The sequence below is a fragment of the Amphibalanus amphitrite genome, unplaced genomic scaffold (genome assembly GCF_019059575.1).
Source record: "Amphibalanus amphitrite isolate SeventyFive unplaced genomic scaffold, NRLGWU_Aamphi_draft 000218F_arrow, whole genome shotgun sequence".
Taxonomy (NCBI): Eukaryota; Metazoa; Arthropoda; class Thecostraca; order Balanomorpha; family Balanidae; genus Amphibalanus; species Amphibalanus amphitrite.
In genome coordinates this window covers 133125-160416 of record NW_024881713.1, presented here as the reverse complement: position 1 = coordinate 160416, position 27292 = coordinate 133125, and the positions used below count along the sequence as shown (strand labels likewise).

At 49.6% G+C, this 27292-nt stretch overlaps 2 protein-coding genes across 2 annotated transcripts in view; both read right to left on the bottom strand.

The window, feature by feature from the left end:
* Positions 1 to 1138, bottom strand: part of LOC122385407 (mucin-2-like) — a 31476-nt gene extending 30338 nt beyond the window's left edge. The window contains exon 1 of the mRNA XM_043373650.1: positions 1081 to 1138. Coding sequence (XP_043229585.1) covers positions 1081 to 1138 — 58 coding nt within the window. The remainder of the gene's footprint in view (positions 1 to 1080) is intronic.
* Positions 1139 to 7889: 6751 nt separating this feature from the next.
* On the bottom strand, positions 7890 to 27012 carry LOC122385413 (protein bric-a-brac 1-like). Its single transcript, XM_043373657.1, has 6 exons — positions 26999 to 27012; positions 26556 to 26744; positions 25593 to 25769; positions 24985 to 25348; positions 24734 to 24787; positions 7890 to 8586 (listed from the first exon to the last, which is right to left on the bottom strand). The coding sequence occupies exons 2-6, from the start codon at positions 26736 to 26738 to the stop codon at positions 8240 to 8242; spliced, it is 1125 nt and encodes a 374-aa protein (XP_043229592.1). The 5' UTR covers positions 26739 to 26744; positions 26999 to 27012; the 3' UTR covers positions 7890 to 8239.
* Between the last annotated feature and the right edge of the window lie 280 nt (positions 27013 to 27292).

Below are 27292 nucleotides of genomic sequence, written 5' to 3'. Positions count from 1 at the left end.
GAATCTTAGAGAAAAGAATGACATATAAGCTATGAAGGCTCGGGAGGTTACTAACCAGTCATGTAAGTTTAATCTCCTGTGAAAAAATACCCTGGCAATGAAAGTCACTGACCTATGATGGTCACTGTCCAGTGACCACAGACTGGCATGGCCAGGTCACTGGCCTATGACTTCGAAAGACGTACTGATCTGAAACCCGCGGATTTATTTCAAATTTACACTATGCATCGATCTATGGGACGTGATGACCTGAGTCTAGTCAAACGACCGTAAAACTTTCCACGGGATCTTTTGAAAGTTGTTGGGACTTTACTGGCAACCAAGCGGACTCCACAATGGAGGTCGAATAACCGTCGTTTTTACGCTAAGGGCGAAAACCCCTTAAAGGGACTATCCCACCTTTAACATGGGGTTTGAGTTGAGATAGCCAAGTTTGCGGCGAGGTTCAGAAACCACTATCTATCTAGGTTGCAACCCCCGCGGCCTCTTGGTGTTGAAGAAATTCGTTCCCTTCATTTGAGAATGGGTCTTGCGCAAGGCCCTATCTTCAACATGGAGCGACCGTTAGTGTGACGTCACCTCGTTTAGTCATTCTGATTTAAATGGGTTTGTGCGTTGAAAAATCGCTTAAAACTTGGTCTGAACTTTGTTGTGGTGAATACAGAGTAAAAAGAATCAGCTTTATGGCAGTAATGTGGCCTGGGGAAGGAGGTAATTTTGGGCTGTGACGTCACATATTTGAAAGTTTGTGTTTGGAATATGGGAAGCCTAAGATGTTTAATGAAAAATAAATGCCAGAACCGTGTTCCTGGTCATCCAATCTATAAAGTCGGACACAATTTAACTGGTTTTAACAACATTTTAGAAGGTGGGATAGTTCCTTTAACGTATTTCCATCCCCCTTGCCGGGAAGCTTAGCATCGAAATAATTTGGTATTGGTACAGCCAAAAGGTAGCAAATAAGGTCTGTTATCCTAAACATTTTGTAAATAGTAGAAATGCCCATAGCTGCATGTCGAGGTAGGTATTTTATGTTGGCCAAAAATATAACTAAGTGTTTGTCATTTGAGCGTCACTCACCGTTGGATATGAGGGCGGCCAGAAGCGCGGCTCCGAGGAGGCGGCCTGGGCCCGCCATGGTCAGCGTGTTCCGGCTGCGACCGGTCGCCGCCGGCCCGCCGCCTCTCACAAATCTGTCCTGGTGGCCGCTAAAGTCGCCGCAATACAGAAGGGTAGATGGTGTGCTACTATCTTCCGATCAGGTTCAGGATCGCTGTAAGAAGTTTCAGGTTCGTTCTGGGAAGCTCTAGGTCCGTTGCGAGAAGCTAGCAGCGTCTCCTCGCCTTCCCACTGCACCGCTGATGGTGTGAGTTCGCCTCAACCCTCGTCCTCAGCCCCTGTCTGGTCACGGGCCCTCCTGTAGTGTCACGTGACCTCAGAGGGCGTCATCGGGCAACCAACCGCTCACAGCCGCCGAGGTGCACACGCTACTTCTCCAGTAGTGCTGTTGGGACCTCAGATCAGCGGCGGCGGCTTAGGTGACCTCTGAAGACCTCGCACGTGTCTGGGGTAACCTCTGCGGGGTATGAGCCGAGCGCCGATTCTCTCGCGCGGCCCCAGTAGACTCCGGTAACTCGGCTTCCTCGGTGATCTTGGAAGGCTTGCGGTGATCTCGGTGACTTTGGTGACCTCGGCTGACCTCAGTTGAGGGCGTCTGACTTTGACCTTAGCTCGGGTACGCTGCTGGTCGACGGCGGGTCAGACGTGGGTCAGCGTCCACTGTCTACTGTGGCCTCCGGCGGTCCGTGACTGACCCATCTATCAGAAGTGGCCGCGGGGGGGACATGCAACGTGCCGCGGCCGCAATCAGTGTCTCCCGAGAAGCTGTCTATCGGCGCTTAGTCGCGCTCAGAACTTAGCGAGCACGCCTTATCTGGCGACCAGCCGCTGTGTCGAGTCCTGAACAAACAACACAAAACAAACGTCTGCCCGGCAGTGACTATCGGCCGGGAATAATACCGGATTTGACGAATGGGAGTGGACATTATCGCCTACTACACGTCAGACATGCGATAATGGAATCCGAAGTGAAACAATGACACATTTAAATGAGGGACAATGAGCATATCAGACACACCATACATATAAGCCTTTAACCTCACTCCAGTGTGGTCTAAAGACTATCAGGTAGATAGTGTCAAGCGGTTTAAACATATCTTCCCACCGTGAAAAGTACACACTCACGCCCCACGGAGGCATTTGATGTTAAGTCCAGCGCACTTATCAAAATGGTACGAAGATGAATAGAGCCCTTCATGCCAAAAATAAACCTCAAGGGTTATGAAATATCGTGTGATAGTGATAGATACATAGTTCTCTCAATATCTCTCCATCGTACCTATCATGGGTTCAGCCCTCAGCAGACTGCGTGGTAGGTATTCTTTTTTCGACAAAACCGGTAATAACTCAAAGACTATGTGATCTGTCTGTCGGAATTCATTGCAAATAGAGGCACCATGCTCCACTCCTTCGATTGGGTCTATCACTAAACAAAGTACATATATGCTTTGTGTGGCAACAAAATGCAACAGTTTGTTTTGGGGGTAAATATAAACTTTTGGGTTTTGTTGCAAAACTGGATGGAAAATGAATACGATGGTAATGACCATCTAAGGTGCGGAGTCTCGCGCGTCTTGCTGTTACGATTTCCGAGTGACCGATAGCATAGTATCCGCGATATTCTCGGTTTTGTCGAAAAAAGAATACCTACCACGCAGTTTGCAGAGGGCTGTACATACATATAAGTACACACGTATCGCTGTGCTTACATTCTGGTAGACTCAACGAGCAATGGCACGCTGACGATAACACATATGTAATCATTGATGATTGCCTGTATTTTTAAAACTACGGTAACTTTCCTTATCATACGGCTGTTACGTTTTGGAACGAATGTAAAGCGTGAATTCATGGCAAACATTGCTTAACTCGCGCATGAATGGGGGGGGGGGGCTCTACAGAGCCCCTCTCCCGTTTTTCGGCAATATCTTCCAAACCGTTTGACGTATCGACACGAAACGTGCGGTATCTTCAGCGGCATCAATTTGACACCTTCAACTTTCTAGCTACCATAGGTCGGCCGAAAATGACGTCAAAGTGACGTCATGTCGGCCGTTTTTTAGGCAAAACATTGAACTACGGCAATCGCTCTCAAGAGCTCAGTTTTTATGCTAGATCTAGGTTATTTCTTTGCTCGAGTGGACGTACAATAAACGTGGTTATCACACTGCTCATTTAGAATTTCATAATGTTGAAAATTTTGAAAACTATACGTATACCTACAATTACCAAAAATATAATTTTTGTTTTTTTTTTCAACAAGTTTTGACATTTCGAAAAAAACGGAATGTAATGAACACCCGTCGATGACCTACTATAGAAAGTTTTAGTCCGATATCTTCAAAAATGGCCTTACGCCTTATAGAAAAAAATTTCACAATCATAGATTTAAAAATCCATTTTAGTGCGTTTTTTATATCTTACAACAATATAAATAGCACCATCGTGTTTCTCAGCTAAACTGCATTTGATAGGTAGGGGAAGATGGGGGAACACCGCCGTTTGGGGAACACCGCCCACCCCGATATCAGGAATATGAAGAGGTCTAGGGCGACAGCTGACTGTCTTTTGGCAGCGTGACGTCAACAGAAGTGCACGTATGGGCAATGCACCGCACTGGTTTAGGTGATTTGCGAGAAATTACTATTTTTTCCTTTCGTGAATACGTTTTATAATTTTTCTAGCATAATAACAAGAAGAAAACTTATCTTATTTGACAGAAATTAGTCCTGAAGTAGTATTTTTTGCCATAATTAGGACTCATCCAAGCATTACGTGCTCCTGCTGGAGCGATTTTTTTTGTCGTGCTGCCATTTTGAAGGATTTTTAGAAAAATGCAGACACTTTGGTAACACCGCCCACTTGGGCAATTTGGTACTTATACTAAACCACCTGGGAATGTACCTACGATGAGAAGAACAACTCAATAGTCCAGCAACCTGCAAATTTCGTTGCCTGCTGAGCTCGGGCGCGGTCGGTGTTACCCCGAAAAATGTAGACATTTACTAAATGTGGAATAATGCAATTATGAACGACACTACCAGAAAACAATTGGTTGATACGCAATACGCATGTAAAATTGATGCGACAATCCAATGAAACTGAGAGATTGATCATTTGGCCAAAAATTATGTGACTAGACTCTAAAAGGTTAAAGGGGTCGGTGTTCCCCCATCTTCCCCTATACCTTTTTTGTTGAAAAATTTCATTATCAAAATTTGATCTTTTTTACCTGAAAGTGACCTGACCTAAGGTAAATTCAGCTGAAAATGACCTCAAATGACACAGACGACATTGTCTTCGTTATCTATGAGTGGAATGGACCATAAAACATGCGTCACGTGACCGATACAAAATATGAAATTTCCGAGACCCAGGATGACCTGGCCTTGACCTGAAAAATTCGAGGTACATTTTTGGTACCCTCAAGGTATCTAAGGCATATATCAAGGAGTGCGCAAACTAAAAATGATCCTGATCGGACTTGTTAGCCGGCGGCCAGAGCCTAAATTGTAAACAAGCCAAAATGTCGATAATTTTTACTTTGATCTGATCTTTGATGTCATCGGTGGCCTCGAGGTCAATGAAATTAGGTCACTTGCAACAGTTTTTCCTGGGCTATCAGACGCCTTTTAAATTTTGGCGATCGGCCGAGTAGTTTCGGAGATAGCAGGGAGGAGCTCTGGAGAGCCCCCCCCCCCCCTGTCACTCGCGTTATGGAAAATACCCCAGTCATGCGCGGGTTAATAACAAATTATACATTTAGAAGAGGATGAATCCAGTTCTACGCGGTCTCAGCAGGATAAGCACTATTCCCGACGATGTTTTTGCTTTTATCCCGAAATACAGAAAATTACAGTAAGAATGTCATGGCCACGCCACCTGCGTTTGAAACACATGCGCCACGAAACTGGTCACTGGTCACTGCACTGCCCGGAGTTGCTGGCCCCAGGTTCTAACTTTAACCGATACCTGTACACAGCGAAGGCTAAGCGGAACGGTTTTCGGGGCCTCCAGTGTGGTCGGCGGTGATCATCTTGTCTCATGTCCTATATCCCTCGCCCACACATGGGGGGGGGGGTTGCCACCCCCCCCCCTCAGGTGGTTTTTCTGCTCTGCACTCAACATTTTTGAAGCTAGAAGCCTGATTTTTCGTATAGCTGCTCCTCTATCCTTTCTTGATGTTTACTGAAAATTTCAAGTTTCTGTGATGTTTGGTTTCGGAGATATGACCTTGTTTTTCAGGTCATGTCATGACCCAAATGACCAATTCTCAACATCTTGCGTTGGCTATGGGCCTTGTGAGCTTTTGACACCTTGATTTCGGCCTTTTTTGCCAGTCTTACCTCCCACCTATCATGGAACATGTTGTTCGACGATGTACAGATGTCAAGGTCAAGGTCAAGGTCAACCTAGTACATCTAAAATAATTGCGTTTAAGGCAAGCTGAATTTACTTTTCGTGATTTTTTTTTTTTTACTGCATTTTTGGTAAAAGCTTCTCAGATCATGATTTCATGTAATATGGACACATAAACATTAAACAATCGATGCACACATCAGTATACACACAAACACACACAGACATACAAACACATATCATTGACCTTGACCTAACTTGACCTGAAATGACCTCAACAGCAAAAATATGGTCGGGTAGTGTGACAAAGAGGTTCTAGCTGGCTTGGCACCAGAAAACGGCATTGTCATCGGTATATGATTAGCAGCGCACTTGATATCCAACGGTGACCCAAAACAGCAACATTTTTAGTTTGACCTGACCTGGAAGGTCAATGACTGACCTGAGAAGGTAAAACTGGGTATCATTGGATTCGTCTCTTCCCAAAGAATCTTTTTGGTCTTTACCGCGAAGCTCTATCTCCAACAGGAACGAAATGGCGCTGGGGGTGGCACCCCCCCCCCCCCCATGTGCGTTCTAGGATGGGAAAATGGCATGTGCGGGCGAGGGATATGATATAATACATATATCCCTACGAGGCCGCGGCAGCATGGAGTACTTGGTGAACTGGGGACGACAGCGGAGCGACCCTGAGCTTTTGAACTTTACCCTGACCCACATGTCGGCCCCGCTGCACTGGGAGACAGGCCACCAGCCAGTGACGTCAGCTCGACCAGCGACTCAAGTGGACACGCGGCGGCGCGAGGCGGCGGGCTCCCGGGACATCGGCGGCGAGCACAGGTCCCCGAGTGATCGTCCTGTCACCTAGCGGGCCGACGATGGCGCCGCCTGTACCGGTTGCGGCGGCGCGGGCGCGCGGCGGGCGCCGTAGCCGGTGAGCGCCCTGACCTGCTCGCCGGGCAGTCGGTGCACGTTGCGCAGGTGCAGCCGCAGGTTGTAGACGGTGCTGGCGGCGGTGCCGCACACGGGACACACGGTGCGGCCGTCGTGGCGCTGACGGTGGTCGTGCAGCGACGTTCGGTGTTTGTACCGCCGGCCGCACACGTCGCACTGGTGAGGCGCCTCTGGGGAGGGGGAGGAGGGGAGGGTTACACGGCGGAGGGAGCCGACTTCCCAGAGTCGGCGACTCAGGGGAGGGGAGGAGAGGGAATGGAGGGGAGGAGTCACACGGCTGAAGAGCCGCCCGCACAGAGCACTAATTTGATGCCTCTGATGAAGAAGGTACCTATCGAAAGAAAGCAAATACGGATGAGAAGATACTATCGAATAATCCTACGGATAGTCGCTATGAAAACTACGGGCTCATGTTGAGTGAAAGAGGATCTTGTACCCCGTACAATGATAACCTCTCCCTTCCTCCAGATGCGTCAAATTCAGTAGCCAGCCCCGTGTTTGTTGCGAAATGACAACTCGCCTTAACTATGCGTTTTCTGTGTGCGTTTTTTGCGTGTTTGCGGGTTTTGCGTAATATCGTTCTAGAAAAAAGGTTATTATTAATCAAAGTTCTTTAATATTCACATAAAAGGTAATAAAACGTTTTATGTTAATTAAAAGTTTATATGAAAAACATATAACCAAAGCGTAATGTCGTTTCTTTCTAAAACGATATTCCGCAAATCACGCAAACTCGCAAAAAAAACGCACGCAGAAAACGCATAGTGTAGTCAGGCCTTTAGAGTCTGAAAATTGAGTCATGCGTATTCTCGCAGAGTTCGTGAATATTTCGTTCATTTTTTAGAAACATCTAATTTTATAATAGTTCAAGTTTTGAAACCTTTTCGAGTTTCAGTTCAGGAAAGTTTGAAGAGATTATGATCCAAAGCAGGTGCAATGCCTTCAATTTACGCTTATTGCATGATAAAGCGTTACGTAATTGCGTCAGTCACCAGTCCCACTCATGTGCAGAGCGAAGAACGCATCCCGCACACATACGTACTTCGACTGAACGGATCGTGCACCAAACACTCAACCAAAGTTCAATGTTTTATAAAAACGGATACTCCAAGGCATACAGTTGGACCAAAACAGGTCAAACGGCACACACAGTTCAGTAATGACGGCCGATCCAGAGACGCGGTCGTAGCCCCTGATCGAGAGGTGAGTGTCGGCCGTTTGAAGACACTATGTATCGCAATTACCACCGTCTGATCGCTACTGGCCATTGCAACCAACGGGTGTCCTTGCAGCGTCACTGGAAATACATGCAGTGGGTGCAATCACCTGCACCATTCTGAGTTGTACTACAATGTACAGCAAAGCTTATGTGATCGTGTGATACACAAAGAAGTAAAACACCGTCGGTAAAACAAACAAATTGACAAATTGTGTCTTTGTTTTCGGCCGGTAAAACAAAGACACAATTTGTCACAAATAAAGTACGATGACAAAATGTTGAAAGTATTAAAATCATACACACTTAAAGTAAATAGCTTAAAGACTTTAGCTACCTGAGAAAGCGCAACGGAACAATACGAAACAGTCTCACAACACAAATGGGTTTTCTACTTCAATGGCACTAGTTAGCTAGCAGAATAACGAGTATTAAAAAGCACCTGATCTCTCACAAAGAAGAAACACAGACTGAGACATAAACTGCGCGCACCAGCCGAATCAAGGCCACTTCCATGAGGTCATGCCAGTTCACATAACTATGAGTTTACGCCTCGCTCCGTTCCGAGCGGCGTCACAGAGCGGGCTCGGCTCACTGCACGAACCCCACCCCGCCGCCGAGTGGCGCCGGCCCGCGGAGGCCGGCGGCAGCGGAGGGCGGTCTGCCGGCGGAGGGCGGTCCCGCAGCAGCGGAGGGCTGTCTGGCGGCGGCCGGCGGCCCGGCCTCGCCCTGCCGCGGCGGGATGATGCTGTAGATCTGCTCCCGGCTCAGTCCGTGCACAGAGCGCAGGTGGGTGCGCAGGTTGGGCACGTTGCTGCTGGCGCGCCGGCACAGCGGACACACCGTCAGGCCCGTGTGCTTGTGCTTGTGGTCGCCGAGCGCGGTGGCACTGCGGTAGCTGCGGCCGCACACGTCACAACTGTAGCGGCGGTCGTCCTCTGCCGGCAGACGCACAGTCAGGCGAGCGGCCCGGCCTAGCCTCCGAACCCGGCCCAGCCAGCCTTCCTGCAGCTAGCACTTGCCGCTCCGTTCAAATGATGAGGTATCAATACATTATGCCGGCAACCGCAACAAGAAAACAAACAAGAGTGGGGACGTACATAATTCACCGGTTTGCAAGCACATGCCGAATAAAACGAATATGGTACAGAGGAATCTCAAAGTGATCAATACAAAACCATTGCAACGACCATGGTGTTTCGTCCCAGTCATAAGCGGCGGAACTGGGGGCACCGGGGCACCCCCTTGATTTTGCTAATTTAACATTAGTCCTATGAGCGTTGCATGAAAAGAATGGGACCAAAACTCGGCAGTGCCCCCCCCCCCCCCCCCAATTCCGCCCTATGGGCGTTGAAGGTGTTCCGCCGCTACTGGTCACACAGTTCTCGCGGCCTTGGTGGGCCGAGATGCCGTGCGGCACAGCATCTCTGCAGGCGTCGACTGGTGCTGCCATCTATGGGGAATGAGCGCAAATAAAGCCTTGCAATTGATGGCTAGATGGTAGCGTTGAGGAAGAGTGGCCGGGCGAGGCAGCGGTTTGTAGTTTGTGCTATTTTGGGGCGTAAGGTCCCTTGTTTGATCATTCCATGACCATCGTCTGCCGGCTGGCCACTGCACCCACCGACACACAGCGACTGACGGTAATGTGTATTCGCCTCGAGACAGCGAAGTGGGTGACATCTGGTGGCAGGAATTTGCATAGGAGGAAGAGTGATGCCGAGCGGCGACGCGCACGCAGTTACACGGCGGGAGTACGGTGGAGGGGAGGAGTGTGGGAACTTAAGGTTGTAAGGGGTTGATTACGAAGTTTACATAGCAGATATGATATGGTCTATAATGCCTCAAAGTGTCAGACTCTTCGAATAGGTACCTGCCAAGCAAATGATGCCCGATAGTAGGCCTATCTTCACGCTTGGTGGTACGGGGACCCGCAGTTGCTACTGTACTTACACGAACCCCAACTCTAGCCGTCTGTCCTGTCCAGTAACAACCGATAACATTGATATCGACTGCCGGTCCCTGTACAAGAGCAGCTGAGGTTTTCTGTGCGTGCACTGTGACAGCTTATTTTTGTTCCCTGTGAGTGTGCTGGGAGTTGGGACAATTTACTCAGGGTCGCTGTACAGTAGCAACTGCGGGTCCCCGTACTAAGCTGGAGAACTCCAACGAACAAAGAGACCTAGGTGTTATTGTTGACTCCTCTCTGGATTTCAACACACGTATCAACCTTCGCCCGTTAGGGTGTTAAGGGGTCCGTTCGACCTCCCCCGTAGGGCAGAGGGGTCGAACGGACCCCCCTCAGTTTTCCGCGAAATACTCGCGCAAAAAGCGGTCGATCGCGACGAAACTTTCAGTGCCCTCGGTTTAGTCAATTTAACACCTACTCTGAAAAATTCATGACCCTGACCCAAATGACCATTGACCTGTGACCTACTTTTCGAGACCATGTTTGGCCGGAATCGCGATTCGGCGTATGTCAGCTCGCATTAGCCGCGCGTTTGCAGTCTTTTCGTGGTTTCAAGTGTTCAGACATGTGATATGATGTTGGTCCCATGCATTAGGGTGGGTGTCAAGGTCACCTGAAGGTCAGGTCAGGTCACTGAGCTTTGATGATCTCGGTTCACTTTCAAGTTTTGCATGTTTCTAGGCTAGTTTTTGGAGCTGAATTCGAATTCAGTAACCATATGAACTTTTACGAAGTAGTTTTGGTGGCTTCGTAGCATGTAACGAAGATGTCAGAGGCTGTTGACACCTACTACAAATACTCGGCAGGACTTCTACTGGTTGTCCTGACCTGACCTGACCCGACCTGGCCTAAATGCATGAAGGCATCATCTGTAATCAAAACTAATATGATATTCGTGATCAGCACCCCGAAAAACCCCATTGTAGCCCCATTGAGTAGTAAAGGAATCTTGATAGCAGCTACCCCTTACAACGTTCTAACGGATCCCAATTTTCCCGACTTTTGGGTCATTGACCTGACCTTGAAGGTCAACCGATGACCTAGGACCTTAAAGTAGGGTATCATCGGCTTCCTCTCGTCACGGGCAACACGCTCTTTTTCCGCGAAGCTCTAGCTCGATCAGGGGCGAAACGGCAAAGGGGGGGGGGGGTCAAACGGACCCCCTTATAATACGTTCGCGGCTGGAAAAACACCAATACGGACGAGGGTTAAGCTATGCACTCAACGACCATATGCCAGCTGGGGCATGGTAACTGGTAAGGAGAACATTTGAAAAGCGAGTCCGGCATTGTTTAGCCTAGCATACAAACACTTGTTCGCCCTCACAATTCATGTTGAATTTTGCCCCCAAGTATGGTCCTCTAATAAAAAATCTAATAGGTATCAAGAAGATTGAAGCAGTTCACAGAGCAGCTACCAGAAGAATTGTGGAAATGCAAGAGTTAAAGTATCCAGAACGGCAGAGTCGGCTTAATAAGCTTACCACCCTAGGAGAGAGAAGACACGGGGAGACGAGACTCACAAAATCCTTCATCAGCTCCATGAGTGTGACCTCAACCAACCGTACAAAACTGAACATAGTGAGATTAACTCAAATTGTACAAGCCCCACCACTAGACGTTGACAAGGAAAGTTTTTTCTCACGAATAGACCCTAAATAAATGGAATTCGTTAAGCCACCACATCAAGAAGGCAGAAACATCCAAATTCTGATCTATATAAACCAAGATATGAGAAACATCAAGCAGACCGACAAGATTGGCCCAAGTGAAACCAGACTGATGCAAAAAAAAACATGTAATTTAAAAAAGATGTGGGCTACAACATAGACCTCGCCGTCTTCTACTAGGTGCGTTCAATAAGTAAGTTCCGGAGAGCAATTACATAAAATTCACGCGGTCTACGCACGTGATTTTTTCAGGGATTAGAATTCAGACCTTTATGTCGAAGTGACCGCATTTTCAGCTTCTTATTCCATTTCTGTGACGATATGGAGCAGATCAAATAACACCATTTTTTTAGACTGCTTTAGAAATGGCATCGGCCACCGAGAGGATCAACGTTCAGTGAAACGATTCCTAGCTATCCAGGGCTAGCCGGCGGCTAACATCCACGCCAGCTTCGTGAATGTGTACGGGAGCCATGCTCTTAGTGATTCCGCAGTTCAGAAGCGAAAGAAAAAGTTTGGGGAGGGGAGGGAGAGCGTGCGCGACCTGGCACATGCAGGCAGGCTGAGGACGATGGTCACAGCCACTGACGTCGCCAAAGTGGAGGAGATGGTGATGGCCGACAGAAAGATTACTGTCCAGGCGATAACAGAAAGCCTAAACATAAGCCTACGCCAGGATCATTAGAGACCATCTCCTGCCAGGCTGCCAGTAATCGCCAGTTGCCGCCCCGAGAAGGCCCGTGGTCGGTTCATCCCCCACCAGGATTGCGCGCCTCCTCACCGTGCCCTCGTGGCGAGGGATGCCCTGCAGGCAGAGGGCATCGAGGTGCTCTAACACCATCCCTACTCTCCAGACGTTGCACGCATGGTGACTATTGGCTGTTCGCAAACATGAAGAAAAATCTCCGGGGCCGGAGGTTCGGCTCACGCCTCACGGTCTGCACTCGGGTTTGCTTTTTACCAGTATGGCGAAAAGACCCTCACTCAAAGCTTCCGTGCGGCCATCCGGGACCTGGCCAAGCGATGGGACCGATGCGTTCGCCTGCAGGGCGAGTTCATCGAGCCGTGAGCCATGTTTGGTTGAGATGTGCCAAAAAATAAACGAGTTATATCAAAACGGAACTTACTTATTGAACATACTGGTAGAATCCAAAAAAAAAAACCTTGACTCTTGATTGCTTCTTGTCCTCGCTTTGTGTTGATGTGATCGGTGGCTATTCTGCCTTACAAAAGCGCGAATATCAATACTTTTAAAATAATGATCAAAATCCTGTAAAGTCCCACTCAAACCTCCTTAACCACCCTAAAAAACTAATGTTCCTATCTTGCGCGCCGCACTCAAACCGTATACAAGCCTGAATGTCTCATGCGCGCCGGGTTCGCTATCCCTCTTACTACACTAGCGCCACCCTCGCGCAGCGGCGAGTCTCGAGGCGAATTCAGAGAGATCACTGCGCGGCACTGCGACCCGACGACACAGCTCCAGCGGGCCGCAGGAGTCGAGCACACAACCCGTGTGTACCGGCACAGAGGCGGGGTGTGATGTGACACTCACAACTATGTATACGAACAGACAGGTATGAGCAAGGCCTACGCACGCCGGGCAATTTTAGCTCACGAGTCACGACAAACCTACAGACCGTGAAAACGTTACGGCCGCTAAAACCTTGATAGCTCAGGCAAGTTAAATGATGGACATGTAGGCAGGCAGTGCAGATAATACTTGCTTCATATATGCATGACCAAAGCGTTATAAAACGCTTCAATTGCATACAAACAGTTACACTGTTAGCCATTCAAAAGCAAAATATGATTATGAAATGAAAACAGCGCATTGCAAGACAAGGAAATGGAGTCACCATCGAAAGAGAAATACAGCAATATACAGGGTGATCCAAAAAAAAATGGAACCCCTAACTTAAAATGTCTGTAAGTCAGGAAATTTTCACTTGATCAGTGGCGCAGCCAGGGGGGGGTCAGAGGGTCAGCTGACCCCCCCGAAATTTCTGTCGGGGGCCCGCTCGAGAAAGAGAGAGAGAGAGAGAGAGAGAGAGAGAGAGAGAGGAGAGAGAGAGAGAGAGGGAGGGAGGAAGGGAGAGAGAGAGAGAGAGAGAGAGAGAGAGAGAGAGAGAGAGAGAGAGAGAGAGAGGGAAAGAGAGAGGAGAGAGGTCGTAATCTAATTGGACGAGCCCGCTTCGAGAAATGCCTACTGGGACACCACGGGTGAGGGGTCGGCCCGGGGCTCCAGGTGGATGGGGCCCGGGCCCCCGGGAGAACGGGCCCGGGCCCCCGATGGATGGGTCCGGGGCCCCCGGTGGATGGGTCCGGGTCCCGGGGAGAACGGGCCCCGAGCCCCGGGTGGACGGGGCCTGAACCCCCGGGAGAACGGGCCCGGGCCCCCGGTGGATGGGCCCGGGCCCCCGGGAGAACGGGCCCGGGCCCCCAGGAGAACGCACCCTGCCCCCCTGGGTGGATGGGGCCCGGGCCCCGGGAGAATGGGTCCGGGCCCCCTGGTGGATGGGGCCCGGGATCCCCGGTGGATGGGCCCGGGCCCCCGGGAGAACGGGCCCGGGCCCCCAGGAGAACGGGGCCGGGCCCCCTGGGTGGATGGGGCCCGGGCCCCGGGAGAACGGGCCCCGAGCCCTGGGTGGACGGGGCCCGGATCCCCGGGTGGATGGGGCCGGGGCCTTTGGGAGAACGGGCCCTGGCCCCCTGGGTGGATGAGGCCCGGGCCCTTGGGAGAATGGGCCCTGGCCCCCTGGGTGGATGGGGTCCGGGCCCCTGGGTGGACGGGGCCCGGGCCCCGGGTGGATGGGACTCGGCACCCCTGGTGGACGGGCCCCGGAGCCCCGGGTGGATGGGGCCCGGAGCCCAGGTGGACGTGGCTCGGGCCCCCGTGTGGATAGGGCTCGGGCCCCCGTGTGGATAGGGCCCGGGCCCTCGGGTGAATGGGGCCCGCATAGGTTGACGTAGGCTACCTATTGAAAAATGGAGGCCATCGATGAATTGCTATGTAGAGGTTTAAAACGTTTATATTTTTAAGAATATTGTTGCTCTTCATGCAAAAGCGAGGAATGGATCTTGGACAAAATTGAATGCTCTTTTCAACTATGCCATTTTCAATTGTCAAACGTACCAGTTTATGCAGCAAAACCAGTATAACTTAGTAGATAAGTCATGAACAAATGCCATTTTCTTCAGCGATTTGTTCCACCTTGTTTTTGATCAATTAGCTTTTCATAATTTTTCCATGATAGGCGGTACGTTTCTCTTGACCTGACCTTCAGGTGACATTGACATTCACCCTTATGCATGGGAGCAACATCAAATCACATGTTTGAACGCTTGAAACCACGAAAGAACTGCAAACGCGCCGCTAATGCGAGCCGGCATACGCCGAACCGCGATTCTGGCCAAACATGGTCTCGGAAAGTCGGCCAGGTTTGGCCTACTTTCCGACCTTTAGGTCGGAATTTGACCTTGAATTGACCTTTAGGTCATTTGGGCCAGGGTCATGAAATTTCTAGGGTAGGTGTAAAATTGATCGCGAGGGTACTGAAAGACGTCGCGATCAGCCGCTTTTTACGCGAGTTATTTGCGAAAAAAAAACTTTAGCGGGGATTGCATCAGGCATCAGCCCCTTCCCCCTGTGCCGCGAGGGTTAAAAATTCTTGTGAGCAAATTCACGTAATGAAGAAGAGTAAAGGCACAATTTACTACAGCAGCCAATAGATGACATAGAACAGGCACATGGGACTAGTTAACCCTATTCCTGGCGGGGGGGGGGCCTCAGGAGCCCCCCTGAGGTTTTTTGGTTATTTCTCCCAAACGCTTTGAGCTAGGAAGCTCAAATTTTCTGACTTTTAATAAAAGGCTTTTACGCAACATTTCTGAAAATTTTGAGTTGATCTGACCTCAGGTCAGGTCACCAGAGGCGGTTTGGTGACCCTACCTCAGAAAAGTTTGCAATCACGCCAGAGCTAGAGTTTTTGACCGATCAATTTCTTCTCTTCAGGCTTTAGTTAGGGTACCAGTATGTGCAATTTGTATATCTCAGAATTTTCATATCTGTGACCTGAAGTCAGGCCAGACTCGTGACCTTTACATTGCAAGCCTATGGGAAAATATTGAAACGCCTCCTGCTTCGTGTAAACGAGTCAAAACCATCCAATTCTTTCAGTATTATGGAAGATTATCTCATCGGTGATGATCCTGGTGCCGCTAATTGACAGGGGCACCGGCAAAGGTCATCTGAGGTCATGTGACGTCATAAATCGTTTTTTCTGTAAATAAATCACGACATGATGGTGCTAAAGACTTGTAAGTGGTACCAAACTGCTCGCCTGGTCAAGGCGCGTCGTTTGGTATGCAGCATGACCATACCTCACAACCTCATTGATGAATGACCTGACCTTGACCTCAGGTCAAATTTCAAATTTACCTGTGAAGGTCATCACATACTTATTTCGCATCGCCTCGGCGAGAGCAACAAAAAATGTATTGGTTTTATGTCTATATGTTTCTTAGTTTAAAAGTTATATAGGTAACTAATTCCAAAACATTTTATCGTTGATGACCTCTGGTGACCTCAATATTGACCTGACCTGAAAATGTTTTATGTAAAAGTTGTAGATCTTTAAACGACCTATCAAACGCCGTTCGCTGTTTGTCGCTGCGATGTGTAGTTTTTGAGATCTGAAGGGGGCCGAATCGGCCCCCCCCCCGCCAGTTTCTTGTCCCGGCGGAGCCCGCCAGGAATAGGGTTAAACATTGTCCGACGGAATCAGGCAACAGTTCCGATTGCATATATGCTATGCATATTGAGGAAGAGGCACATTTCGGCCTCGAAAGATACGAATTTTTACAGAACATATTTTTGTCGTGGTCAATTTGCGCAAAAATTGAACACCGGGTGATTACCGAGCTATTGTTCTATCCAAATGTTCTGATTCAAACTCGCTCAGGGTTATCGTGCAGGTAAAGGGGGCCCGCTCAGCAGAATGTGTATGAAATATGGAGAGATTCTGAAAAATGGGTGGGGGGCCCGCACACTAGGGGGCCCGCTTTGGAGGCGATGACCCCCCCGAAATGAAATCCTGGCTGCGCCACTGCACTTGATTGATAAATTTCAAACACCATTAAAAAGAGGGTTCAATTCTCTATAAAGCCAAGTTGATTGTGCTTACTTATTATTATAAATATTGCCCTAGACATATGCCTATAAAATTTGTGTCACGAAACTCAGTGAAACGGTTTTGAACATTATGCGCAAATCAGTGATTGGCGGTTTGCTGTTCTGACCATGTCGCTTGTTGGAGGTTCATCAATAAAAATAGCTCATTCACGTGCTATTGTAAGGAAAGGAAAGGCTGACAGCCTGCTGGGACCAGTTGTCCCAGAGACTGCTGGCCCGCGCAGTCGGAGCTGTCCCCAAGCAACTGCAGGCCTGCGGGACGGCCCCCGGAGCTCGCGTTGAGCACATGCTGTGATGAACAGCGGAAGTTAGGACGCGTGTATCTGTTCTACTGTGTGCTTCTGTGTTAACTTTTATGAAATAAAACTGAATTTGGAAGTGGTGTTATTCGCAAAAAGACAACAGATAGAGTGCTAACGGATTTCAGCGCATTGTTAAATTGGACGATTTCGTTTCACTCAGTTTTCTGACGCTTATTGCAAAAGCTAATAGTGTGCCAATGCTTTACAACAAACATGCACCAATTTGACGTGATTTTATAGAGAATTTAATGCTCTTTCTAATGGAGTTGGCAATTTGTCAATAAAATGAATGCTTTCGGACTTATAGACATTTTAAGTTAGGGGTTCCAAATTTTTTGGATCACCCTGTACAAGAGCAATGAAACTAAACTACTGCGGAACTGCTTCAATCCGGCATTGACGGATAAAGAACAGCTAGGAGCTGAGAACATTGCGGTTCGATGAATGACCTATCACAATTACAAAACAACTCCCTTCCACTCAGCCAATACAAGCACGATGCAAAATGTCACATTCACAGAATGAGCAGCGGCCGCGTACTGCAAATAAGAGCTGATAACTTGCTGAGTGGTGAGAGAACAAACCCAAATCAGCCACCACACCGCGCCACCACACGCCTCTCATTTACACACGCTCTCCGGACACTAGAGCAGGATGTTGGCAGCCGCGGCGTCTGCCGCGCCGGCCGTCTCGGCCGTCGCGTACAGTCCACTCTCCTCGCTCTCCTCCTGCTGCTGTAACCGCTGCTGCTGCTGTAACCCCTGCTGCTGTAGCCGCTCTATCGGCGGCGGCGGCGGCGGCGCCGGGCGGCGGCCGCGGGGCTCGGACGGTACCAGCGCGTACACCTGCTCGGCCGACTGGCCGTGGACGGTGACCAGGTGGCGGCGCAGCGTCGGCACAGAGGCGTACACGCCGCCGCACAGCGCGCACTGCGTGCGGCCCACGTGCTGCTTGGCGTGGTTGCGCAGCGACGAGCGGCTCTGGAAGACGCGCTCGCAGTGCTGGCACTGGTGGCCGGCTGCGGAGGTCAGGAGAGCGGGTTCACTGCCGGAGCGCCGGGAGTGCCGGGCGCGCACTGCCGTCACCACGGCGTCCACATATAACCCACACTTATTGGTATTTTCATCCGTGATTAGTTGCCAGTCATTTTAGGAAATACGCCAACTGCGACTTTTGCCTTTTTCAATTCACACTAGTCACTATACGAGCGACCAAGGTAATTGGGCGACCAAGGAGTTGTGACTTTGCTGTAATGTGCAACTGCATATGCTACATGTGTCTCTGACACGGTATCTCCCTTGCAGGGATGATCCCGTCATTGTTCTTTGTCTCAATGTAAAATACAAGAATAAGGAGTATTCTTCAGGGCTATATGGATCTAATGATCCCAAAGCTGAAAAAAAGTTTCGGTATCGCATTAAGTAGGGGTGAAAGGTAATGGAAAGTGGAATTCGATGCAGCTCGTCACGGGGACGTCGGGGAGCCTAATGGTGGTCTTTGTTTTGCGCTACAAGGTCTAGAATTGCAAACGATTGAGTTAAAAAATTTGACGTCATCAATTTTGAACAGTTTTTTCGCTATAACTTGGTCAAAAAGGAGGCATCGATCTAAAATTTGGTGTAGAGGTAGAAGAGCACAGGGGCTATCATACATGTTCTTGTTTTTTTCCCAAAATTCGAAAAAAAACTTAGGACTTTTTCGCGTTTTTTTCTAAAAAAAAACTTTTTTAATTTTGGGGGTTAAAATCCCTTAAATTTTAAAATCTGAGATATCAATTTTGTAGCGCCGTCTTTTCTCTACAGGACCATATAAAGAACTTTGAAATTGCTTTGCGCCGCCGTTTTCTTGCTATTCAGGAAAATCACAGGGGGGCATATTGGCCTCTCCAAAGGGGCGAGGGTTAACCCGCGCCGGTGCTCGGCGCCAGCCACGCCGGGCCGGTGAGGGGGGGGGGGTCTGAACACCTCCCCGTCCAACTCGGCTCCTGGACCACGTAGCGACACGCAGTAAATGACATTCCAAAGAGCGTCCAAAGGCAGAACGAAAACAGTCCGGTCATTTTTAGGTCATGTCAAAGGTCAGGTCACCAGAGGTCATCAAAGGTAAAATGTTACCTATAGCCTATTGGAGCCTATCTGAAATAGGTCACAGAGATCACACAAATTTTGCAATTTACATGTTATAAGAAATATGAACCATTTTAGAGGAAGATGCCAAAAACTGCCGATCCCGTATCAGATAGCCCCACCTTACGGTTCTCAATTGTTCAAATGGGTGCTGCATGCGAAATGAGCTCCGAAAACTTTGCTCAAGGTTGTAACATTAAAAATTCAACCGAGGTCATCTCAGGTCATTGACCTTTACCTGACCTCTGAAGAGTCGGCCTGACCTTTACCTGAAGAGTCGGCACAAATATTGATTAACTCGAGGATACCTGCTGAAGGCTTCGTCGCGATCCGCTACTTTGTATGCGATGCATTCCCGAAAGCAAAGGGATTCCTCCTACCTCCCCCAAAAGTGCGAGAGTAAATCAAGATCTAATGGAACAAAAATAAATTAGAATTTGTAGAATTGGTGCGAGAAGAACTGCATCAAACAAACAGGGTACGAAAATGTGCATTTATTTAGATGGTTATAAAAAGTGAACAACGCATAACGTGTGAACAAATCGATAAAAAAGCATACAGGTGAATACACAAGACACAACACACATCTCCACTGAAACAACAGGTCAAACATGACTGAGACAACGGGATAAATACTCGTAAGTACCTGAGCTACAAACTAGTCGTATAAGAGCGTAATCACCTCCGTCCCCTAAAATTAAAAAAAAAGCATGCAAACGACCAAGATCATTTGCTCAACTCATCAAAATAGAAAATCTGTCCAGAAACCTACGACAAAAATCAAATGAATCATTTAGAAATATGTCAGTGTTGACTAACAGCAATACACTATTCCTTTCCTACGGTAGATTTGACAGTTTCCACTACGTTCTTCAAGTAATACTATATCTTCGATAAGTGACTATTCCGATTGACGGAAGGGGTATTGTAACCCCCTGATGATGTTTTCCGTGTGAGGGAGCATTCCCGGTATACCTATAGTACGTGTAGTCTGGGCCAAGCGACCTTTGATTGAAAAAAAAAAGCGGGAGGCTGTCGACATTGTTGCTCTGTGAACATTTTTGGGGAAGACATTTACCAAAAATCCGGACATGGCATTTAGGCAATTAGCCTGGTCTCTGGGGTTGACCAGTTGACTGGGATCTATAACTGTATTTCATTAGCGGTGTCTCATGACGGTGGGCATGCTTTTTTTGTCAAACCGATGCTTCAATTAGAAGCAAAACAGAGAAGGATCCAGTCCCAGTCAACCTTTCCCCTTGGAAGGCAAACACGTAGAAAACCTTACGGCCAAAAAATCAGCATTAAAAAAAGCTCAACTTACTCAAGTAACCTTCCTAGACGAGCATGGCTGAACCAAATCCAAAGCAAACTGTGAATTCGGACCAGCTGAATCGAAGCCATCCGGCCAGCCATTGCCTTTTCCGACAGCCCAGGTGGTCCGGCCAGCCATCACCTTTTCCGACAGCCCAGGACTTGCCCCGTGGCCCGGGCTAGCACACTGGGCAGGAGGAATGATGGCTTTCTGCCGAGCTGCTGGATACAGGGCCCTGCCCAGCACACCGCCATATCCTGTTCAATTTTCCAGTCGTGTGTTCTAGAGCGCTACCGATGGACCTGCCTCGGGGGCACTGTTCCCCTTACCAACTGGTGCTGATCGCCACCCGCCACATCAGCGGCCTCCCTACACCACCACCGTCGAGCATTTCACAGGTTCACGTCCTCACACCATTCCTCCTTCCGCCCCATCCACTTGCCGCCCCATTCCGCCGTCCTGACACTCCATTCCGCCGTCCTGGCGCCCCATTCCGCCGTCCTGGCGCCCCATTCCGCCGTCCTGGCGCCCCATTCCGCCGTCCGGATGCCCCATTCCTCCGCCCTCCGGGCCGTCCTCCATCGCCGGCGCGGCGCCGCGCTTGTTGGTAAGCCTGCTGACCTCGTCGGGCGAGAGGCCATGCCGCTTGACCATGTGTCGCCGCAGTGAGAACGTCATGGCGAACTCGTGGTTGCAGATGCAGCAGGTGGTCTGTCCCGTGTGCCGTTTCATGTGTTCGGCCAGGTTTCGCCGGTGGTGGTAGGCGGCGCCGCACATGGGGCACACCTCCAGGGAGACCGGGGCGCCTGCGGCAGACGGGCGGGCGGGCCGGCGGCGTCAGCAGCTGTTCTCGACAGAGCAGACAGCGGGCAGGTGCCGGCGTCCGCCCCACGGACAGCGGGCAGCCGTCTGGTGTCAGTCCCGGCCCACGGACAGCGCGGCAGCAGCCGGCGGCGGCCCGAGAAGAGGCGGCGGCCACACAGTGGCGCTGAGCAGGGCGACAGGTTCGCCTCCGATCGGCCCGCTCACAGCGGCAGAAGAGCCCCAACTGTGCGACAAAGAACGCTGTGCGGTGTCGCCAGGTCCTCCCAAAGAAAGGGCGCGGGGCTCAGCAAGCGCATAGTCGCGAAGGCGAAGACATCCTAGCCGAAGGCAACCGCTTCCATTGGCCAAGTCGGTATGCATGCGATCGTGATAGAAAACAGAAGTAGGTAGCATTCGCCACCAGCGTAGTCACACACAGAATCCCAGTTCAAGTTGGTCGCAGCAGGGAGAAGCGTTCGCTGCAATGCCGCTCATCGGCGCCGTTTCCGTCAGCATTCCCATAGAACAAAGAAAAAAAACGATTCCTCCAACAAAGCGCGAGTAGTTGTATAGTATATCATCGCAACAAAATTGACGTTCACTATTCAGTGTTTCATTGCAACTGCTTGGCGATACCAGCATTTTTTTTTATAAGTTTAGCTCGAAGGTTTGAAATTGAATATGGGCTGATTGACAGAGCCGGAGGCCACGCTAAGCAGAGTTTGCTGCGAAGGCCCCGACCCCTACCGTCTCATCGGGCGGATAATTAATATACGAGCAAAAGCTTATGGCATATATATGCATCTCATATCTCGTATGTATCTCATAAGCCATAGGTATATGTATCTCGTATATGCCAAAGTTAAAGGGACTATCCCACCTTCTAAAATGTTGTTACAACCAGTTAAATTGTGCCCGACTTTATAGATTGGATGACCAGGAACACGGTTCTGGCATTTATTTTTCATTAAACATCTTAGGCTTCCCATATTCCAAACACAAACTTTCAAATATGTGACGTCACAGCCCAAAATTACCTCCTTCCCCAGGCCACATTACTGTCATAAAGCTGATTCTTTTTACTCTGTAGGCACCACAACAAAGTTCAGACCAAGTTTTAAGCAATTTTTCAACGAACAAACCCATTTAAATCAGAATGACTAAACCAGGTGACGTCACACTAACGGTCGCTCCATGTTGAAGATAGGGCCTTGTACAAGGCCCATTTTCAAATGAAGGGAACGAATTTCTTCAACACCAAGAGGCCGCGGGGGTTGCAACCTAGCTAGATAGTGGTTTCTGAACCTCGCCGCAAACTTGGCTATCTCAACTCAAACCCCATGTTAAAGGTGGGATAGTCCCTTTAACGTGTCAATCAAAGCCGGACGCGAAATGTCCCACTCAACTGACTTCAACTGGACATTTCATTGCCACTGTACAGCAAAATATTCGCATTTGTATTTAACTACACATAACGTAACTGCATGTCATCGTGCTGTATAGCCCTGGAGTTCAAATTTCCACAGAGAGGAAAACAACACTCACAGGCGGAAGCTCAGCACAGAAATGAAGACACGACAACGCAACGGCTCGTTGTTAGGTGAGGTTTTCAGTGGGTGGACACGAGTTTCCACAAGTCCTGTGATGATTACGAGCGAGCGAGCGCAGCGAGCGAAGTGAGTCTTTTCAATATAACGGAAAAATCTCAGTATGAGCGGCCCGGCCCGGCCCGGCCCGGCCCGGCCCGGCCCGGCCCGGCCTGTAACGCTTTTGAGAGGCTTATATCTCAGCAACCGCTGGACCGATTGGCCTGCGGTCTTTTTTGTTGGGTAGCCCCATCCCTTCTACCCCGTAATTGACTACTTTTGATACATCTCAGTGACCGTCGTGGCACGTGCCACGTGAAAAGTCAAGGGTGTTCAAGCTGTTTTGCAAAAGTAGTGATTTTGGGAGGCTCATATCTCAGCAGCCGCTTGGGCGATTGGCTTGCGGTAATTTTTGTAGGGTAGCAGCATCCCTTCTACCAAAAATAGGATACTCTCGATGCATGTGGGTCACCCCCAGTGCACGTGCAAAATACAACAATAAGAGGTGTCAAATTTGTTCCCATTTCAATAACTCGGTAATTACTGGGGCGATTTCGCTGAAACTTGGCATACAGGTAGGCACCCACCAGACAATGCATTCCCATGTGTTGCGGTTAAGGTGCTACTGCACGTGCGCACGTGCAGGGGGCGCTCCCAGATCTCGAGAACGGCTGGGCCGATTGCGCTCAAATTTGGTACACGGTTAGGGACCAGTTAGTAGGGTGCCGTGCAAAAGTCAGTTTGGACCCCGTTAGCACGTGCGCACGTGCAGAATGCCGCTTCCAGATCTCAGGAACGGCTGGGCCGATTGCGTTCAAATTTGGTACATCGCTAGCGACCGGTTAGAAGGGTGCTTTGCGCAAGCCTGTTGGAAGTACCCTGTCGCCCTTCCGCACGTGCAGGGCTCACTATCTCGCTCGCTCGTTCTTCGCCCAAAAGGCGTTTTACTGGTAATAAAAAGTGTTTTTAAACATAACATTACGAAGGAAATGCTATCGTTTATCATGACATATGACATATGAAAAACAAGTATTCGCCCTATAAATGACACTGCATGACATATTTTTCTGTCTCGAAGTCAATGACATGAATGTTTTTTTTACCTTTAAGGGGGCTCACTAAACCACAGCTATATCTTTGCTAAAGAAATGGAGACATCATCAGAAAAAGCCAGGGTACCAATATGCCCTTAACCATTCAAATTCCCCTTCCCTTGCATTAGGTATGCCATTTACTTTAATCAGTGGTGTTTTTAGGGCCTCGAGTGGTGAAAGATGTTTATTAGCACACAAGGCAGCTGCTTCAAGCCGCCGTCGGCCATGGATATTTGTCTAAATCAAGGCACAGATACTGCTTTCGAAAAAAACCTGATGTAAGAAATCAACATATAAGGTGCACTTAGATGCATGCAGCGCAATCTCGCTAGCGACTAGTCCAATATCCACAGACGAGAGAAGTAAGGACAACAAAGGTAAACAGTATAGAGAAGGAGCAGTGTCATGACTCATGTGCGAAAATGAATCAGAATCAAGAGACGGTACGCCCCCGACTGTGCAGATTCATATAGCTCACAGGTGCATTTATAGCCATTGCCCGAGCTCAGCAGCAGGTACAGGATAAAGTATTTATCACCCGCCGGGGCAGCGGGGCAGCGAAATGACGTACACCAATTACCAAATCAGGACCGGCACCGACCATACAGTCGGCGACAGCACAACCATCCAGTGGTGGATCCAGCTCAGTTTTTTTGGGGGGGGGGGCAAACCATAACAATTTATCGATTCTTTCCATGCCTCGTCCATAGGCGTAATGTTAAAACTATGCCGTTTGGGGGGGGGGCAAATGCCCATTTTGCCCCCCTCCCCTGGATCCGCCACTGCAACCATCCATCTCTTACCGGGGAGCAGACCCACCGAACGAGCTACCGACTACTACTACTCAGTGCCCTGAGAGCCAGGCTTTATGCCGGCAGCGGTCTGAAGTTCAACCTAAGGTAGTCCGTTTTTACCGGGCAAAGGATAGTAAAAAGAATTCTGATGCGTTGCCCGCGCCCACTTTATCACGACCTGCTAACTGAGCAGTCGCACACATCACGCCACAGTCAGTGGGAGCCAGCAGCTTACCTTGTGAAGAGCCGTCCTCCGATAGCCTCTGCGAGGGTCCCGGCGGAGCGATCACTGCAAATAGGGCGCGAGCATCAATAAAACGGCTCCACTTTGTAGACGATTTTCTACGGAAAAACCGGTAGCCGTTAGCCGATAGCGATATACAGTAAATAAAACAGCTAGTGAGACAGTCATCAAAGGTTTAGAACACAGGAGCAGTACAGAAGCAGCACAGTTACAACCAGTCACCAGTAGACAACATCACTCACTTGTGCCGGCCATCTGTCCGAAGGCGATGGCGTCGAGCGGCGGCCGGGCCGGGTAGTCGCCTCCCTCGAACTCTGCCACGTATCCGAGCGTGTCGTCCAGCGTCGCGCCGTCCTCCTCGATGGGGTCCGTCTTCTCCACCTTGACCGGAGCGGCGGCGGCGGCGGGAGGCGGCGGCGGCGGCCGCGGAGCCGGCGACGGAGGCGCAGAGTGCTCCGACGGCGAGGTCAGGCTGGGCGACTGCGACGGGCGCCGGCCCGGCGACGGCGCCGGAGCCGACGGCGGCCGCGGCGGATCGTGGTCCGACAAGCGCCGCCGCTTGGCCGCCGGCGAGGGCAGGGCCGCCGGCGCCGCCGGGGCGGACGGCTGCGCGGGAGAGGCACACCCGGGTCACGGCGGGGCGACTGTGACACAGTCTGGGTTCTACTACCATTCATCATTAACATTTTCATTTTATGTTCAAGACTTCCATCCAAGCTCCCCAAACCTAATCTACCATTAGTTTCTCACTCGGGCACCTCAGACCTTTCCTTTCCTGAGTGTGCCTTTCCTGGATTTGTTCCATCTGCCACCAGCGCTCTGCCCTTGGCCCCTCCAGTTAGCCACGTACCTTGTCCTCCTCGCCGCTAAGCCCTCTGATCTGAAGCAGCTCTGCCGTCTTTATGAAGCTGGCCAGCTGACTTTGCGCCACATTCACACTGCCCTTGTACATAAACTCTATGATGGCGCGCAGGTCGTCTGCAGACGTGTCCTTTAGGAAAAACACCAGCTGCTGGCACGGGTTCTCCTGCGGGGGAGACAGAGAGGGGCAGGGGCGGGGCCACTATCATGACAGTTGTCAATCAACATCATTTCTACCAGCACACTGCTGGAGCTAGCATGGAAAGCAGAGTGTGGGAATTACTGTGGGGATTACAGAGCCCCTACTTATGGGCTTCCTAACAGCAACATGTATGGTTGCGGTTGGCGGCAGGCCGTAGCCAGGCAAAGTCAGAGAGGGGACAGGCCTTTTGCTCCAATGTGCGCACGTTAAACTTTGGACTCCAAATCCTGCCATACGTAGAACCGGAATTACGCAATCGGAGGGTAGAGGGCAGGATCAACACAACAGGCTTTGCTTAGTGTGGGCTCTGTTTTTGTGAATCGTTCCATTTAAAAGGTTTAGACTAGATTGATAAAAAAATACTAACAGCTCAGGCAGCAGCAACTGAGCCAGAAGGGTCTAAAAGTCATGGTCAGAAGGGATTGTTATGAGTCAATTATCACACAGATTATTCCTACACTGACATCTATGGAAATGTCATTGTCATACTAGCTGGCTGAATAGGTAGTGAATTGCACAGAATTCAGAACCAAAACAAACTAGGTACCTATCAAAATACAATGCATCTAGATTTAACAAAACTGGTGAAAATCCAGAGTTCTAGCTATGTCTACTTCAGTTCATTTGCAGAGAGCACTACTTAAGCCTGAGCTTGCCTGAGCCCCTACATCAAAGTCCCCCTCACACAGATGTCAAAGCAGCCTACCGCTGGCACTGTGTGCCACTGTACACAGCTGTCTGCCCGCGCACCTGGATTAGCTGTCGGAAGTAGGGGCTGCATGCAGACAGCATCATCCGATGGGCGCGCACCCGTTGGCCCTCACAGCACAGCGTAACATCCACCAGCTCGCCGTCATGACGCAACTGGTCAAATAGCGATGTCACTGTGCCCTGGAAGCTGTCCCACTTCAGACAGAACTTCTGGGAGTTCATGGCCACCTTAAACAGAGGGCACTGCTCAGAAAACACAGCACACAAAAATCACAGTCAATTTATAAACCATCAGAAGAGATTTGGCCAAAACAATACTGATACTTATTGTTATAGTCAGCCAGCAAAACCAGCGGCCTGCAATGATAATCATAATTCAAATTACGAGCGAGGGGGTGGCAGGGGTGGCAGGCAAAAGACATTTGCAAGGCCCTATATCAATATATCGACATTGCCGACGTCAATTTGTTGGCACTTCTCACCTCACAACTTGAACTTTAGGCCTCGCTCACACACTTTACACAAACTTTACAACTCAAATCTCAAATTGTATTTTGATTTAGCTATCAGAAAAAAATCGTCGCGAATCAGCATTGAACTCTTTTGTGTATGCTTTTGTGCGTTATAAAATGTCTTACCAGCGCAATATTGGCATCTGGCCTACAAATGGCCAACAAAGGTCTTCAAAAAAGAAAGGTAACATTACTTCTTAAAAAATATCACCAGAGTATTTTTCATTCTTCAAGGTATAAGTTATTTGTTGATTATTTTCATAG